The sequence below is a fragment of the Oratosquilla oratoria genome, chromosome 23 (assembly GCF_046742065.1).
Source record: "Oratosquilla oratoria isolate Oo_2021 chromosome 23, ASM4674206v1, whole genome shotgun sequence".
Classification (NCBI taxonomy): Eukaryota; Metazoa; Arthropoda; class Malacostraca; order Stomatopoda; family Squillidae; genus Oratosquilla; species Oratosquilla oratoria.
The window spans coordinates 35,019,395-35,037,727 of record NC_134799.1 but is presented as its reverse complement, the minus strand read 5'-3'; the positions used below and the strand labels follow the sequence as shown (position 1 = coordinate 35,037,727).

Genomic DNA, 18,333 nt, shown 5'->3' with positions numbered 1-18,333 from the left:
AGAAGTGGTACAAGACAGTATTAAGAGTAGGGGGACAGCATAACAGAAGGACAGTTGCAGTATAATAAAGTAGCATCATTTCTCAATGAAGAGAGATTTCCTTTTTCACAGACAAAATTATTTGTGTCTCTGGTCCATAGGGGCACCCCATATAGATCCTAAAGTATCAGCTGTATGCGGCTAAGCAGCTTTTAACCCCCACAATAACATGCAGCCAATACCCCAGATAGGGTGAAGAAAGATTAGTAAAAAAGGTATGGAAGGCAGAGGTGAAAGGAGTGAACTTGAGGGACCTTGGATGAAATAGATGGATGAAAGGGGCTTTGAGCAAGGGAGGAGACAGGGGTGAGTGGAGAATGACTATGTACAGATGATTGTGATGCAAGGAAAGGAGGGGATGGGGAGTAGGGAGTGGTTATGTATTTATTTACCTAGTTGTATTTACCTAATTGTATTATACGGGAAGGGAGCTATGCTCGTGGTGACCTGTCTTTGCATCTCTCAGCATCAAGTTTTTTCTTAAAATCTTGAATAGTGTTTGCACACACTGTTTCTTTGTCTAATTTGTTCCAAGTATCTATCACTCTGTGTGAGTGATATTTTGACTCGGCTCAATGGAATTTTCCCCATCTTTTCTTTTTCTCCTCTTCTTTCCCACCTCTTTTTCTTCTTTTCTTTCCCCATCTTATCTTTTTCTTCATTTCTTTCCCTGTCTTCTCTTTTCCGCAGGAGGGAATGGAGAGGGGGGCCGCTGACTAAGCAAAGTGGCCTTGCCGTGGATATACTGTGTCTTGCTACATTGCTTCTGAACCAGGGCATTGGGCAGGATACAGGATGACCCACTATCCACGAGGAGTTAAGATGAGAGAGAATAAAGGGTGGTAGATGGGAGTGGAATGAGTGGGAGTGGGTACATGCCTTTTGACTGCTACTTCCCTTATAGGGGGAAAGCGTTTGGTATATAGATAGTTGTTATGAGCTATAGTTTGCCAGCATGTCTATACCCGGGTACAATTTCATGCTGGTTTCATGCGTTATATTGTATTTTATACCTTTAGCCCTGTAAGCAAGTGAAAATATGCATGGGTACCAGAGTTGGAGAAGACTGTATTGACTGGCATGTATCTGTTTCACTGGGATTGAAATGAGGTGAATTTTTTACAAGACTTAATTAGGAAGGAAGGAAAAGGGATTTGGGTAATTAGAATGAAAGGATGAGGATTTTCCTCTTCCACACCTGTACCATTTGTTGTAGGAAAGAGTTGGTTGGGATTATTTTTGTTTTTATTTATTTTTTACAATAGGGCATTGGGAAAGGGGAATGGCTGTTGAGGAAGGATGGGAGAAGACAGAAGATAGGGGTGAATGGAGAATGGTTGTGTATGGATGATGCTGTGATGTATGAAAGGGAGTGGGTGGGGGATGGGGGTGAGGGAGGTGTATGGATGATGCTGTGATGTATGAAAGGGAGTGGGTGGGGGATGGGGGTGAGGGAGTATGTGTGAAAAATTATTTGTCACAGCCCAAAGGGATTTCTCCACAACTTCACTTTTTCTGCATGAGGGGACAGAGAGGGGGGTCACCAATTAAATGAAGTGGCCACATTTGGAATATGCTGTTTCTGTATGGTCACCAAATCTCATTAAAGACATTGACAGATTGGAAAAAGTATGGCAGTGAGCCACAAAACTGATTCCAAATATAAAAAATAAATCATACATAAATTGATTAAAGCATATGAATTCGTTTTCCCCAAAAAAGCATAGACTCAGAGGTGACTTTATACAGGTTCTTAAGATTCTAAAGGGAATTGACAGCATCAAAAGTGACAAAATTTTCACACTGGATGAGAATCTGACAAGAAATAATGGTCTCAAACCATCAGGAAATAGATTTGATTTGGAAATGGGTAGAAACAAATTTGCCAACTGTGTAGTTAATAAATGGAATAAACTTCCTGCAGAGGCAGTGCAATGTAGTTCAGTTTGAAGCTTTAAGATTCGTTTAGATAAACACCTAAGCAAAATGCTGTAATGCCTGCCATTTATTTTATATTATTTGTTTGTTTATTATTTCCTTATCATTTATCTGTTAATTTATTATTATTTACCATTTACCTGTTTGTTTATTAATTAACTTTACCTATTTATTTACTTATTATTTATATTATTATATATTTTATTTATTTATCTATCATTAATATAATTTTTTTTATCAGACCTAGTTATGTACAAAAAGGTCTCCTGACGGCATGCTCCTTTGTAATTCTTTGTAATGTGCTATGTCTTCCGACACTGCTCCTGACCCTGGGTGGTGGATGAGATGAAGGGATGACCCCGTCATCCAGGAGGAGCCAAGATAAGAGGGAGGGAGGGAGGGGGTGAATTGGAGTAGAGTATGTGGGGATGGAATGGATGGGGGTGGATTTTATGCCTTTGTTTTTTGGCTGCCTCCCTTATAAAGGAGAAAAAGCCTTTGGTATGTGTATGTATGTATAATAGTGATATACAGGATATGCATTTTTTGACTGTTAACTGTGTCTCATTTTTCAGATGTCTGAATTATTTGGAGGGGTCTTTCAAAGAACTGAGCTGTCAGAGGCTTTAACAGAGATCTGCAAAATGGATCCTGACTTTAACAAGGATCGTTTCCTGCTACAGTGCGAGTATGACATGATCCCCAACTTGTTAGAAGCCATGATTCGGCCCGACTTAGAGGCAAGTACAAAGGATAAAGTTCCAGGGTGGATGGCAGTATGAAAAACCTGGAATTAAGTGAGAATGGAAAAAGGTTGTGAATGGATAAAAAATTGATGTGGCTTGAAGGAATTTCTTCTTGTCTACTGCCAATTTTGGAGTGGACAAGGTGGGAGGATCATTGTGTAATGAAGCAGTGGGGATAAATAGCTTTGGCTGTCAGGCTTTGCTGTAGAGATACTGTCTTGCTGCATTGCTTCTGACTAGCAGTGTGTGTGGGACAGGGATGGCCCATTATTCACAAGAAGCTTAGATGAGAGGGAAACAAATGGGTGAGGGGTTGGATGCATGCCTTGATTAGGTACCTTCCTTTGAATGGGAGAAAAAAAATCCTTTTGGAATATAGGTAAAGAGTAATCACTATATAAAAGCCACTGAACACCTTGTCCAACACTGCTACTCTGGCCTCACTATATATCTATATACCAAGGGTTTCTTCTCCCTTATAAGGGAGGTAGCAGTCAGTCATGCATCCACTCCAATCCACCACCCTTCTTTCCCTCTTACCTTAGCTCATCTGGCCCCACACAGACATGATATCTCTTCCACCAGGGACTTGTGGCTCAATTTGGTGGCTATTGCTATTTACTTGGGAGCTGTGGGTCAATAGATTGATTGATATTTAAAAATATTATTTGTGTACATTACCTGTTTATATGTATTTTACAGATTTTAAAGGACTGGTGTTATGAAAGAGCCTTTGGTATCTTATCGCAACCAGTGAAACAGGCACAACAGCTTGGACTCCTTTTTGACTCCAAAGTACGTTCATCTCTGTAAATGTCTTGGGAGAATGAAAAGTATCATGAGAAATAGGTATTGGGGGGGTGAATGCAGAGGTTAAATGAAGGGGTGATTGTGCCTATGACATTATATGAAGTAGACTGGAATTTAAGGGAGGCAGTAAGGAGAAAGTGAAGTGGCCTTGCTGTGGATGTACTGTGTCTCGCTACTGACCTAGGGCAGTGGGTGGGATACAGGGATGACCAGTCATCCATGAGGAGCTAAGATGAAAGGGGGGAAAGGGTGGTGGATGGGAGTAGGTACGTGCGTTTGACTTGGCTACCTCCCTTATAAGGGGGAAAAAGCTCTTAGTAAATAGATAGTAAGGAGGAATTTAAATGTTTGAGAAGCATGGTGTGGGTTACAAGGTTGGATAAAATGGAGAAATGATGAGGTGACAGAGTTTTGGTGGGAAGAGCTGGCAGATAGGGTTGATCAAAGAATACTGTAATGGTTTGGGCATGTGGAAAGAATGAGCAAATAAAGAGTAGCAAGAAGAGTGGAAAGCAGAGGTGGACAGAGTGAACTTGATGGAAGACAATGGGGTGAAAGGGGCTTTGGGTGCAAGAGGGTCCTGTTAAGGAGGAAAGGGAGAGGACAGTGAATGTGTTTTTGGGTGAGTGTATGATTTGACTTAGCCAGTCCCCTTTTAAATGGAAAAGACCATTTAGTGTATGTATATCTTTGTAGATCCTGGATGTAGACAATGTTGATCTTCTGATGGGGAAGGTGATGGATGAAGGTCCAGTTCTTGCTGTATCATTCCAGTCACAACAGATATTGTGTCTTCGCAATACCAAAGGCGAGGTAAGTTTACATGCTGTTGTCCAAAGGTTTAAAAAGGAATAGAGGATATTGATCATCATAGATAATTACCGGAAAAAAGTGGGGGTTGGTGATAACTTTTCTTGTTCAGTCAGCAATTAATTGCAATGCAAAACAACTAAATATGGGAGAGGAAAATCAGTACCTCCCACTCCCATCACACGCAGACTACATTTCAGCACTTTCTGTCAATTCATTCCCAGTGCACCCTTCTCTAGGAATAGGTTGTTGCCTTAGTGTGTACATTCTCTAAATCTGACACACTCACATTTTTGTTTATTTGCTAACCTAACAATGCGCTCTTATGACTTCATTCACTTCATCCACCCACCTTCTCTTGGCATTACGTATCGAGTTATCCTTCAAGGGTACCTACCTCCATCCATTCTCATAATATATACTCCCACTGGTTTGCCTGGGAGTCATTACATGTACATACATACATATACCAAGGCTTTTTCCCCCTTACAAGGGAGGTAGCCAAAAAGGAAAAGGCATTAAATCATTCCCACCCATTCCATCCCTGAATACACTCCACACCCCTCCACCCTCCCTCTCATCTTAGCAACTCCTGGATGACGGGTCATCCCTGCACCTTGTCCACTGCCCAGGGTCAGAAGCAGTGTCGCAAGACACAGCAAGGCCGCTTCATTAAATCGGCGACCCCCCTCACAAAAAGGAGAAGACGGGGAGAAATCCCTTCGGGCTTCAAATTTTGCTCACACATACTGCCTCACCCCCCCATCCCCCACCCATTCCACCTAATGCATCAGAACATCATCCATATACAACCATTCTCCATTCACCCCTGTCTTCTGTCCTTCCTCAACAGACATTCCCCTCTTCCCCAAAGCCCCCTTCACCCCATCCATCCACCTCATCCTAGGATGTCCCCTCATGTTCACTTCCTCCACATCTGCCTTCCAGATGTGATATGGTTAATACATACATACATACATGTATTAATACATACATATACCAAAGGCTTTTTCCCCCTTACTCGGGGGGTAGCCAAAAAGAAAAAGGCATAGAAATCACCCCCATCCATTTCATTTCCCAAATATTCCACTCCCCTCCACCCTCCTTCCTATCTTGGTTAATGATATAGTTTAATGTCACAAACTACCCCTTACAGAAGACTTTGTACATACATATACCAAGGCTTTTTCTCCCTTACAAGGGAGGTAGCCAAAAAGGAAAAGGCATAAAATCATTCCCACCCATTCCATCCCTGAATACACTCCACACCCCTCCACCCTCCCTCTTATCTTAGCACCTCCTGGATGACGGGTCATCCCTGCACCTTGTCCACTGCCCTGGGTCAGAAGCAGTGTCGCAAGACACAGCAAGGCCACTTCATTAAATCAGCGACCCCCCCTCTCCGTCCCCCCATGCATAAAAGGAGAAGACGGGGAGAAATCCCTTTGGGCTGCATCAAATTTTGCTCACACATTCTACCTCACCCCCCATCCCCCCGCCCATTCCACCTCATGCATCACAACATCATCCATATACAATACAACCATTCTCCATTCACCCCTGTCTTCTGTCCTCTCCCGTCCTTCCTCAACAGACATTCCCCTCTTCCCCAAAGCCCCCTTCACCCCATCCATCCACCTCATCCTAGGACGTCCCCTCATGTTCACTCCTTCCACATCTGCCTTCCATACCTCTTTTATTAGTCTTTCTTCACTCATTCTTTCCATGTGTCCAAACCATCCTAATACTCTTTCATCAACCCTATCTCCCAACTCCCTTTCCACCCCTGTTCTCCTCCTCATTTCTCACTCCATCTAGCCTAGTAACCCCCATCATACTTCTCAGACACCTCATCTCAAGCACATTCAAACTCCTTCTCTCTTCCTCTCTTATGTTCCTTGTTTCTGCCCCATACAGTGCTGTTGGCACAATCACTCCTTCATACAGTCTCCTCTTAGCATCCATTCCCAAATGTCTATTCCTCATTACACTCTTTAATCCACCAAGGCATTTACTCGCTTCTCTCAATCTACATTCTACCTCCATCTTCACTCCACCTTTTCCTGCCACATTTACACCCAAGTATCTAAAACTATCCACTTCCTCCAGTCGCTTTCCCTTAATGCTCACTTCCAGTCTACTGCCACTTTCACCCCTTGTACATCTTATCACCTTACTTTTACCCACATTTATCTTCAGCTTTCTTCTATCATACTCTCCTAAACTCTGTCACCAACTTCCTCAATCCCTCCTCCGATCCTGCAAAAAGCGCAGTGTCGTCTGCAAACAACAGCTGGGCTCACCTCCCACTTTTCTCCATTTTCTTTAACCATCTCCAATCCTTGACCCACTACCCTTGCATTTACCTCTTGCACTACCCCATCCATGTACAAGTTGAACAGCCAGGGCGACATAACGCATCCTTGACGAAGTCCCACCTTTACCTCGAACCACTCACTCTCTCCATTTCTAATCCTGACACAAGCTCTGCTACTCTCATAACTCTTGACAGCTCCTAGAAGCTTTCCTCCTATCCCATATATCTGCATAACCTCCCACAGTGCCTTTCTGTCTACCCTATCATAAGCCTTTTCCAGATCCATAAATGCCCAAAAAACATCCTTCCCCTTTCCTATAGCTTTCTCACATATCTGTCTTACCACAAAGATCTGATCTACACAACCTTTACCCGTCCTAAATCCACACTGTTCCTCACCAATTACTCCCTCTGTTCCTCTCCTAATCCTCTCAATCAAGATCCTCCCATAAGCCTTCCCAACTACATTTAACAAGCTAATCCCTCTGAAACTACTACATTCACACTTGTCCCCTTTTCCCTTGTAAAGTGGAACTATACAGGCACTCCTCCAGTAACATGGAATTTAATGAACCATACCCTTGGTTCAACTTCACTGGTGGCAAGGTTCAAAGTGCCATCCCTTTGACCTTTGCTGCAAATAATGGGACCCTAACCTGCTAGGCCAACAAGCTTCCATTACATGTAATAATCCTTAAAAAAGGGAAATAGGTTCTCAGGAAGCGGTAGTAAGATAACAGGTTACCTGTAATATGTGTATACAAAGGATTGGGTGAGATTGTCCAAAAGGATATCATTGCAATAAACTACAATTCCTAACAATTAACCAACCCACATTTGTCAACATTCTCACATGAGGAGCAGTTCTAAGTGGCGGACACTTGATCTCTAGACAAGGACCAAGACTGCCAGTTGAGATGAGACTTTATTTCTCCCACATTTTCATGTGAGAACTGACAAGTGGTAAATGCACCCATCCTACTACCACAAGCCAGCAACATAGAAACAAGTCTCACACCAATACCAAAGGCAACAGTCCAAAATTTCTTCCCAGAGATCTGTAGTAGGGCCTGAAGACAATATCAGCCAATGTGAATTTTCCACGAAGGTGCAGATGGAGAGATGACAATGGAAGAAACGGCAGTAAGAGGAAGATGGGCAGAATATTTTAGGGAGTTGCTCAATATGAAGGAAGATAGGGAAGGAAAATTAGTTGCAGTGGGAAGTGCCAAGAAAATGAGTGATGAGTGAGGAAAATGGAGAAGAAATAAGGAAAGATGAGGTGAAAGCAGTTGTTAAAATTATGAGAGCAGGTAAGGAAACCTGGGTTGGATGGGTGTATAAAAAAGGGAGGTACAGTGATAGTGGACTGGCTGGTGAGGTTTAATGTTTGTTTCAAAGAGAGTAGAGTGCTGGAGGAGTATATGTATAGTTCCATTTTACAAGGGAAAAGGGGACAAGTGTGAGTGTAGTAGTTTCAGAGGGATCAGTTTGTTGAGTGTAGTTGGGAAGATTTTGATTGAGAGGATTAGGAGGGAACAGAGGGAGTAATTGGTAAGGAGCATTGTGAGTTTAGGACAGGTTGTGTGGATCAGATTTTTGTGAGAAAGCTTTAGGAAAAGATAATGATGTTTTTTGGGCCTTTATGGATTTGGAAAAGGCTTATGACAGTAGACAGGAAGGCACTGTGGAAGGTATTACAGATATATGGGATAGAAGGAAAGGTGTTAAGAGCAGTCAAGAGTTTTTATGAGAGTAGTAGAGCCTGTGTTAGAATAAAAAATGGAGAGTGGCTTAAGGTAAATGTTGGACTTGGCCAGGGATGTGTTAAATCACCTTGGCTGTTCAATTTATACATGGATGGGGTGGTGCAAGGGTAATGGGCCGGGGATTGAATATGGGTAAAGAAAATGGAGAAAAGTGGGAGATAATCCAGTTGTTGTTTGCTGACAACACTGCGCTTGTAACAGGATCTGAGGAGGGATTAAGGAAGTTCGTGATGGAGTTTGGGAAGGTGTGCGAAAGGACGTTGAAGATAAATGTGGGTAAAAGTAAGGTAATGAGATGTACAAGGGGAGAATATGGCAGCAAACAGGAGGTGAGTGTGGGAGAGAGACTGGAGGATGTAGATAGTTTTAGATACTTGGGTGTGAATGTGGCAGGAAAGGGAGGAGTGGAGGTGGAGGTAGAATGTAGATTGAGAGAAGTAAAAGCCTTGGGGGATTAAAAAGTGTAATGAGAAATAGATATTTGGGAATGGATGCTAAGAGGAGATTGTAAGAAGGAATGATTGTGCCAACAGCACTGTACAGGGCAGAAGAAGAGAGGAGTTTGAATGTGTTTGAGATGAGGTGCCTGAGAAGTATGATAGGGGTTACTAGGGTGGATAGAGTGAGAAATGAGGTGAGGAGGAGAACGGGGGTGGAAAGGGAGTTGGGAGATAGGGTGGATGAAAGAGTGTTGGGATGGTTTGGACAAGTGGAAAGAATGGGTGAAGAAGGATTAGTGAAAGGTGTGGATGGCAGAGGTAGAAGGAGTGAGCATGAGGGGGTGACCAAGGATGAGATGGATGGGGTAAAAGGAACATTGGGAAAGAGGGAATGTCTGTTGAGGAAGAGAGAAGAAAGATGGTAGGGGTGAGTGAAGAATGGTTGTGTGTGGTTGTATGCATGGAAGGTTGTGGGGGGGGGGGGCGACAGAGTCTGTGTAAATGATATTTTGACGCAGCCTGAGAGAGGGGTTCACCAATTAATGAAGCAGCTTTGCTGTGTCTTGCAACACAGCTTCTGATCCATGGCAGTGGGCGAGATGCAGGGATGACCGTGATCCAGGAAGAGCTAAGATAAGAGGGAGGGAGGGGGGTGAATGGGAGTGGAGTATGTGGGGATGGAATGGGAGCGTTTTTTTATGAGTTTTTTTGGCTACCTTCCTTGTAAGAGGGAAATAGCCAATGGTGTATGTATGTGTGTACCTTCTGTTGCCCCATCACTTACTAACAGAACCACTCCATCCCTACCCTGCCCCTTCTTTACTTTCTACAGCCTACCTTCCATATTCCCTAACTCTCCTTTCCATTTCTGTAGTTTCAATCGGTGCTATAACATCCATCTTTATTCTCGCATATCATACCAGTTTCCACCCTTCTGCTCTTGTCCATTCCATGTCCATACACATTGAGGCCCATTTACTATGGTTCTGGGTGGTCTTCCCTCCAGACCCTCTCTTGTTTTTACACTGCAAGAGTAAGGTATTCCTAGTCCTCTCACACTCTGCCGTTTTTGGTTGTCTTCTATGACATGTATGAGAACATGATTGTTGGATTCTTATCCCCCATACCATGGCATAATGAAAAACAAAATAGCATGCGAGTATGATTTCACCGATGTGGTTTATTTTTCTTTGGGGTATGGGAATATACAATTTGTATTCATATGGTTAATTTAGGAGGGTAAGCATTAAATCTACAGGAAAGGATAAATATACATACGGTAACTTAAAAATTAATTACTACAAGGAATCACCAGCATTCTAAAATTAGCCTAATGTTATGTCGAAAACATTATGGTTGAGGGAAGATTCACTGGTCTAACAGACTTGATAATACATTATCAATCTACTACTAAAGCATTTATTCTTGAGAAAGTACTTGATATGTGTACGTATGGCAGTAACGTGTTTTTGAGATTGCAAATCAGTTGTACAGGAGTGATCAATTTATCCGTTACCTCAGGTCACGTGTGCAGGAGACCCAGAACCCATGTCACTCAAGGAGGGTATGTTGTGCTGCTCTCTGGGTAGTGTGAGAGAAGGGCAGTGTAGGCTGAGGTTTTCAGTATCATCTGTATGGTGGTTGCATCTAGGACAATTTGCATCTGGCCAGGCCAATTGTGTGTTGGTTACAGGAGTCATTGAAAGAAATAGAAAAACAGGATATAAGGAAAAGGAGAGGGGGAGAAAAGGACACTAAAATTTGCAAGGGGAAAGTAGCAAGAGGGAGAGATCAGAAATAATGGCTGCATTGGTTATTAGGCTTAGAAATTGTGAACTTGAAGGAAAGTGTAGATACAATTGTTATTCCTGTCAGCATATTTTCCACTTTAGATGTAGTCTTTCTTCTCTTACACATTCCCAGTTTTTCAAGAAATGTTTAATGTTTTAACAACTGAGCATTCACTAAACCAATGCCAAATTGCCCATTGTTGTTTCTTGTTGGTACAAACCTTTGGATAAAATAGTTTGTATTCACCAGGATCGCAATGATCAGAGGCACATTTTAAAATGTACAGCTGTGCATGAGCATATTGGAGAAAAACTAGTGAAGCATTGGTCCATTTTTGTCCTGTGCCAAATACAGTGGAAAAAATAAGAATGTGATATGGGTATGTGGTTTTCACATATATTCCAGGCCTGTATGCAAGAATTCATATTTTTCTTGTGGTAATAGTTAATTTGTGTTTATTTCTTTTTTCTAAATATGGGGACTCTTCCAGATTTTCTAACAATCTTATTTTGAAGGGGCTTCAGCTTATGGGTGCAACTTAGGATTGAATTCCATTTGTCATCACTCAAACAGCATACACAACTAACCAGTATGATGTGCAGTTGATTAATGAATTAAGTGGTGGAAAAATAAAATAAATTAACCAGATTTTGATGTTTCAGGTTGTAGAAGGTGACCCTAGTAAAGTTCTGCGAGTACAGTACGTTTGGGTGCTTTGTCGCGATCAAACAGAATTGGATCCACATGCTGCCTGGCGATTGCTGGACTTGTCAGCTCAAAGTTCTGAACAATTTGTCTAGTGAAAGCTGTATCTTAGGACAATTAAACAAGTTTTAGGTTGCTGTTCACAATAAACAAAACTAGGAAGAATGGTACTGGTGTACTTCACAAAAGTACACAATACTTCAAATAGTGTGTGCATATTTCTGGACAAGTTTAATGAAGTGTACGTAAATTATTCCCAAGTTTGCTGACCCAGCAGTTTCGCAAATTCAGGGCCATAAATTCCATAGCAGTAAAAATTTGTGACTGATCTACCTATAATCAATCTTAATTGTACATTCACATGAGATCACAGTACATGCTTAATGGGTAGGGCTTTCAGTTATGTTTGCCAAATTCATTGGTGCACATGACTCCACTCAAAAGCTCTACCTCTTGAAATCTGTGAGGATTAATGGTAACCACTCATGATACAAAGGTTATGTATTTTGAGACCCTTGAAACATTTTGTAATTAATTGACTTGTTAAACTATGGAAATTGTAAATAAATGTTACTAAGAAATTCAATTATGAAATGCAGTATCTGAAATTGTAAATAGTGTAATATATGTTGTTTTGATTTTCTATTTTTTTAATTATCCTTTGTAAAGTTGGCGCTTGAAGAAGCATAAGAGTGGTCCCTATTGACTACATTATGGCAGTGGTTATTTGTATATTTGTACACACAATCTGTTTTTTAACCTATCACTGATTTTAATCAGATCTTTGTATATAAAATAACGTGACCAGGAAACCCAAACCTAAAAAATGCTATAGAAATGGGAGTATTGATACTTGCACTGTTCCATCTGGTTTTTCTTGTAGGAAGCATTGATACTATGATAAAAGTAAAGATAATAATGCCATCAATAACTTAACTGTACAATGCAATAATAACCAAGTTAAAATTACATAAGCATGTTTACAAAAAAAGGAATTTCAACAACAGAATCATATTGTTTTATAATCCATGATAAGGTGCATTAAAACAGCTGCCACCCTCTGGTTAACATTCTTCTTGACTTTCAAATTACTGAAGTTATTCTACACTTCCTTAAAAATGGATCACCACAGGACAATTTCATGTTAAAACTGGAATATTTTGTAACATTTTAAACATTAAGAACTAATTCATTCAACTAAACCTGCAAATATGTAATTTTTGTACTTGCCAAATGGGCACAACAAAACATTAACATTTTCTATAAATTTATGAAAAGAAAATATGTTCAGGAAGAGGATTTAAAAAAAAAAAAAAAAAAAAAAAAAAAAAAAAAAAAAAAAAAAAAAAAAAAAAAAAAAAAAAAAATGGTTCCTTAGTATGGACTGGCAAATGTTGAGCAGTGATGGCAGTGACAATGGCAGTGATCATGCTGTGTCCACTCCCAGTCCTTTCACTCCAATACTTTAGCACTGAAAAGTAGCATGTGATAACTCCCTCTTTAAAACAAGCATGTCACTAAATTTTTCATCTAATAATAATTCTCACATTCATTACATTTTCTTACACATTCATTGTGACCTCTCATCTTATGCATAAAATGTAAGACTAGTCTGTCCGTGTATATGACCAAAACCTATTGTTATTATTTACTCATTCCAGCAACTCTGAAACAATAACTCAACACATCAAGTAGTTGGAGAGAACACAATAACTACTGTACAAAATCCATGCCAAGTGATGTAATAGTAATGCACACATTGGCTGACACTTGGCCTTGGGAAGTATACAAATTGACTCAAAAAGTCACGAGGCAACATGATTTTACTCTAAATGGCAGTAAAGTTAAGAGCACTAGTAACATTGTACTTGTTGTGGTTACACATAAATTTCACAACTTACATTTCTTGCTTCAGTTCTTTAAAATAGCAACGTCCCTCAAAAACTTGATATCTTTCTATACCCGATCACACGAAATTCATTTAAAATCATATCTTTTGTATTCAACACAATATGATGCTGCAAAAGCCAAACACTCTTTGCTCTTGGGGAAACAATGGCAAATAAATGTCTACCAAAGCACTCCTGCATGTACTGGTTTGATCAAAAGCATAGCAGCAATGTGTAAATTAAGTACAACACCTAGACAGGCAGAGTACTAACATGACACTAAAACATTTAAAACTTTTCTTCAGTAAAATGATCTGTACATGACAATTTTCTACGAAATGTTTGTGTACAAAAAATATTTGTGATGTGTTTCAAATTGTTTCTATGTGGTTGGCATCCAGCTGATCCTTGTACTCCGTGTAGAGACGCTGTAATTGAACACAGTTGTCTGCGGCTAGAATTTCCCTTAAAAACTCCTCTAGAAGACCACGTTTATCAAACTCCTGTAACGAGAAAAATACATAAGCTAAAATATAATGATGTTTACTACATAGGCAAAAGTAAGGTGACAAGATGTACATGGGGTGGTCTGTTTGAGGTGAGTTGACAGGAAGAAATATACATAGGGATTGTTGGTGTGGGTCATTGTAAAATGAGATGTTCTGTTTTCTGTGTGGTTGTAGCAGAGGCATGAAACCTAAAGTCAGTAGAAAGGAAGAGCATAAATGTGTTTGAGATTATTAACCACTTCCATACGGTGACGTCTACGTGGGCGGCATGAGGAGAAGTGGGTGCTCGATGATGCCGACGTCGGCATCTTGATTATATTTATTGTAGTCGTACCTACGTAATTTCCATTCTGTCTAAACTGGCTTAATCAATTTTCTATGGTTATCAAAATACACGGGTGAAAGAGAATGAACGATTGAGCACTGACTTTATTTTTTATAATGCGATTATTATGACACAACATCGCACATTGGGCAGCTAATGCTGCCAGATGTGCGATGTGTCCCGGAGTGAAGAGGTTAATGTTTAAGATGCATACAAGGGTGGATACACTGGGAAATGAGGTGACGCAGAGAGCAGTGGGGGAAAGAGCTGGTAGGTACAGTTGATCAGAGGATGCCGAGATGGTTTGGGCATGTGGAAAGTTTGCATGAAAAAAGACTAAGAGGAAGAGAGGGGGAAAAAGTTGATGGAGAGAACTTGAAGGAAAGACAAGAATCATGCAAGGAAGAACAAGTACAAAAGGTAGGAGTGAATAGATGGAGAGTGGTTGCAACTGGATGAAGAAATGACATGACCTAAAGGTATTTAATTTTATCTGCTCTGTATATTTCTCAAGTGGATGCAGAGGAACCTCCCTATGTAAAGAAACAGTGAAGGTAAATCAGCTCTGGCTGCTGGGCTTTGCTGTGGAGGTGGTGTATTTTGCTGCACTGCCTCTGACCTTTACTTTTACTTTTTCTTTTAGGAATGTCCCCTGTGGGGTTACAAGAAGGATGCCTAGTCCCAATCCCTGTCCCTTTTTTCTCGCCTCTTACGATCCAAGTGGGAATACTTGGTGGCAGTATTCTTTTCCCCCACCACAGGGAATAGGACAGAAGACAGGGGTGAATGGAAAATGGTTGTATATGGATGATGTTGTGATGCATGAGGTGGAATGGGGGGTGAGGTAGTATGTGTGAGCAAAATTTGACACAGCCCGAAGGGATTTCTCCCTGTCTTCTCCTTTTATGCAATGGGGGGACGGAGAGGGGGGGTCGCCGATTTAATGAAGCGGCCTTGCTGTGGATGTGCTGTGTCTTGCGACACTGCTTCTGACCCAGGGCAGTGGACAAGGTGCAGGGATGACCCGTCATCTAGGAGGTGCTAAGATAAGAGGGTGGAGGGGTGTGGAGTGTATTTAGGGATGGAATGGGAGGGAATGATTTTATGCCTTTTCCTTTTTGGCTACCTCCCTTGTAAGGGGGAAAAAGCCTTGGTATATGTATGTATGTATGCCTCTGACCTAAGATATGTGGTGGGGGACATGGGCAAACAACCCCATACCTACCAAGAAATCTCCCTGAGCAGGCAAAATTCATATTGACATAAATACATCCAGGCCATCAACAGCACTGGGGCAACACCAATCAGCTTGGCCACAGACTCATGTTGTCTTGCTTGCAATCATTACACAACACACTGAATTTTTCATCCTATACTACTCCATTCTCATCCTCTAGACAGCAGCAAAATATATCTTTTTTGAGTAATATGTCGTCTAAAACGGGCCATGAATCTTCTGCAAGAAAGAAGATTTTGACTGACTGATCAACAACTGTAAACCTGGTGCCCCACAGAGACTGACAACATTCCTTGGGTCCTCCCATAGATCTCAAGATGAAGCTTTGGGCTGCTGTCTGTGTTGTATAGATGTGGGATTATTTCTGTCAGTGACAAAGTAGTGGGAAGGAAGCAGTTGCTGGTTGCCAGCTTTCCTTATGTGAAAAAGTGAAAGAAATACAGTTAAACTGATAAAGACCTTGAGAAAAATCTGGAGATCAAGTGTAAGACCTTCAGGGGTCCATTTATAGCTAGAGGTGCCGGGGTTGACGCATTTTGAAAATGGGCAGCAGGGAGATGATTTTCTCTGCTATCTATCTCCCTGCTGCCCATCTTGTAGGACTACTACTAGCAGGTACCCGAAACTAGTCCCTGAGAAGGTTATATTAGACCAAAGATTTTAAGGGGGTAATAAAGGAAAAGTATGAATGTGTTCAAGATAAAATGTTTAACAAATATGGAAAATGTTACAAGAATGGCTAGAGTGGGTGCAAAATATGATATCACAGTGCTGTGGAGACTTGGGCACATGGAAAGAATGAATAAGGAAAGACTAGAAAATTCAGTGTGGAAGGCAAAGGTGGATGGTTATAAAGGGGGCCTTGGATGATCAAAGAAAAATTTTCAAGCAGGAAAGTGACAAAACAAAAGATGGCCATGACTGGAAGGTGATTGTAAAATGTCTGAATGGATGACACAGCTTCAAGCAATGTTCTTCCCATCTGCTCCATAAATTATTTTGTGTGAAAGAAGAGGGTTGGATGGGGCATCACCACATAATAAGGTAGAAAGTAGTGGGAGTAAACCACGTATGACTTGCTGTAATGCCTTTGACCTGAGCAGTGTGGCACAGTACAGGGATGATGGTACATGCACTAGATACTGTGACTGGAGGGGTATTTAATGGATTTTAATGTATATGAAATAAGCATGTTCTTTGAATTAGTCACTGTCCTTATAAGGAGAAAGGACCTTTAATGAATATCTATAAATCTATACACATGTGTGTGTGTTTGTATGTATATCTATAGATATATAGCAAAACCTCTGTTCTCAAACATCTCAAGCTAAATAAATCTGTTCTTGTCATTTTTTTTTTTGCTCTGGTATTTGAATGGAGAATATTGGAAAATGGGGCAAAATTCAAGGTTTTGTGGAAAAATATCACCCTGATAAAGCTGTATCCAGCAGATCAGTAAATTTGTTTCAGTCCTCAACCAAATCAGTTCTAAAACAGTTTTCTAGGGTGGATCCTGGTCAAGAACAGAGGTTCTACTACATGTATGTATGTGTGTGTACATATATACATATATATATACACACACACACACACACATATACATATACCAAAGGCTTCTTCCCCCATGCAAGGAAGGTAGACAAAGTCAAAAGGCATAATTCCACTCCCACCCATTTTATCCCCACCTCCCTCTCATCTTGGCTCCTCCTGGATGATGGGTCATCCCTGCATCTTGCCCATCGCTCTGGGTCAGAAGCAATGCGGCAAGACACAGCACATCCACAGCAAGGCTGCTTCATTTAATCAGTGCTCCCCCCCCCCCCCATCTTCCCGTCATGTTGTAGCACTGAAAATGGAGAAATCCCTTCAGGTTGCATCAAAATATCATTCACAATTATCCACTCCCTAACTTTACCCCACCCCCCACCCACTCCCTTCCATGCATCACAGTATCATTCATACACAACCATTCTCCATTCACTCATATCTTCTGCCTTCTCCCTTCCTTCCTCAACAGACCCCCCCCCCACTCTTGTTCAATGACCCTTTCACTTCATCCATCCATCTTATCCTTGGTCATCCCCTTATGTTCACTCCATCCACCTCTGCCTTCCACATTTCTTTTACTAATCTTTCTTCACTAATTCTTTCCATGTGTCCAAACCATCTGAATACTCTTTCATCAACCTTATCTCCCATCTCCTTTTCTACCTGTTGTTGTTGTTGTTGTTGTCGTTCCCTGGACTGTCTGTCCGAGCAGTCCCGTCTCCCCAAGGAAGGCCACAGCCGAAACTGGGTTTTCCCACAAATCCTTTATAGAGTGTATGTTGTGTTGTTTGCGTGCATGATTGTGTATAATGCACCTCCTTGTTTCTCACTCTATCCAACCTTGTAACCCCTACCATACTTCTCAGACATTTCATCAATATATACATACACACACACACATATCCCTGTTGCAGTGTTCCTATGAGAACATATTAGTCTAAACTTGCCATTATCTTAGGATTCCAGTGTGATGAGTCTTTGACTTCTGTTGAGCCTGTGTGTGCTGGACCTAGCAAATCGTCAAACAAAGACCGCAGCTTTTTCTCCAGGCCTGAAAAAGTAAATTGTATTTACTTACAAGAACAATATCAACACCAAAGTGCATTTTATATACCATACTGTGGTAAATACTTGATGATTCTTTTAAACCCTGATAAGTGGCAGCCCCAATCTTGAGGGTCTTGAATGAAAAATCTTTCAAGCTAAAGTACAATCATGAACAAACATTTTGATCCATGCTAAAGTTCTCAGGATATATATATATATATATATATATATATTTGTCGAGTACATGATATATTTTCCCATATAGTATTTAGCTCACAGAGAATTTTAATTTATGAATAACTCTGGGTGGTTCAAAATTTTGCTTGTGACTGTACATATTCAGAGCAAATATGAGCATTCTGCATTTAACAAAATCTAAACAGGACAACATAGTACTGAAGTTATTAACATTG

General features: G+C 40.9%; 2 protein-coding genes across 4 annotated transcripts in view; one reads left to right on the top strand and one right to left on the bottom strand.

The window, feature by feature from the left end:
• Positions 1 to 12,006, top strand: part of LOC143038051 (mitochondrial import inner membrane translocase subunit TIM44) — a 33,281-nt gene extending 21,275 nt beyond the window's left edge. Inside the window, exons 7-10 of the mRNA XM_076206927.1 lie at positions 2,553 to 2,717; positions 3,426 to 3,518; positions 4,230 to 4,346; positions 11,323 to 12,006. Coding sequence (XP_076063042.1) covers positions 2,553 to 2,717; positions 3,426 to 3,518; positions 4,230 to 4,346; positions 11,323 to 11,460 — 513 coding nt within the window. The 3' untranslated portion in view covers positions 11,461 to 12,006. The remainder of the gene's footprint in view (positions 1 to 2,552; positions 2,718 to 3,425; positions 3,519 to 4,229; positions 4,347 to 11,322) is intronic.
• Positions 12,007 to 12,186: 180 nt separating this feature from the next.
• The window catches only part of Hira (histone cell cycle regulator-like protein), a 78,237-nt gene continuing 72,090 nt past the window's right edge, over positions 12,187 to 18,333 (bottom strand). For all 3 annotated transcript variants that reach the window (XM_076206924.1, XM_076206925.1, XM_076206926.1), the window contains 2 exons: positions 17,821 to 17,924; positions 12,187 to 13,757 (listed from right to left, as the gene is read on the bottom strand). In XM_076206924.1, the coding sequence (XP_076063039.1) occupies positions 13,626 to 13,757; positions 17,821 to 17,924 (236 nt within the window). In that variant the 3' untranslated portion in view covers positions 12,187 to 13,625. The remainder of the gene's footprint in view (positions 13,758 to 17,820; positions 17,925 to 18,333) is intronic.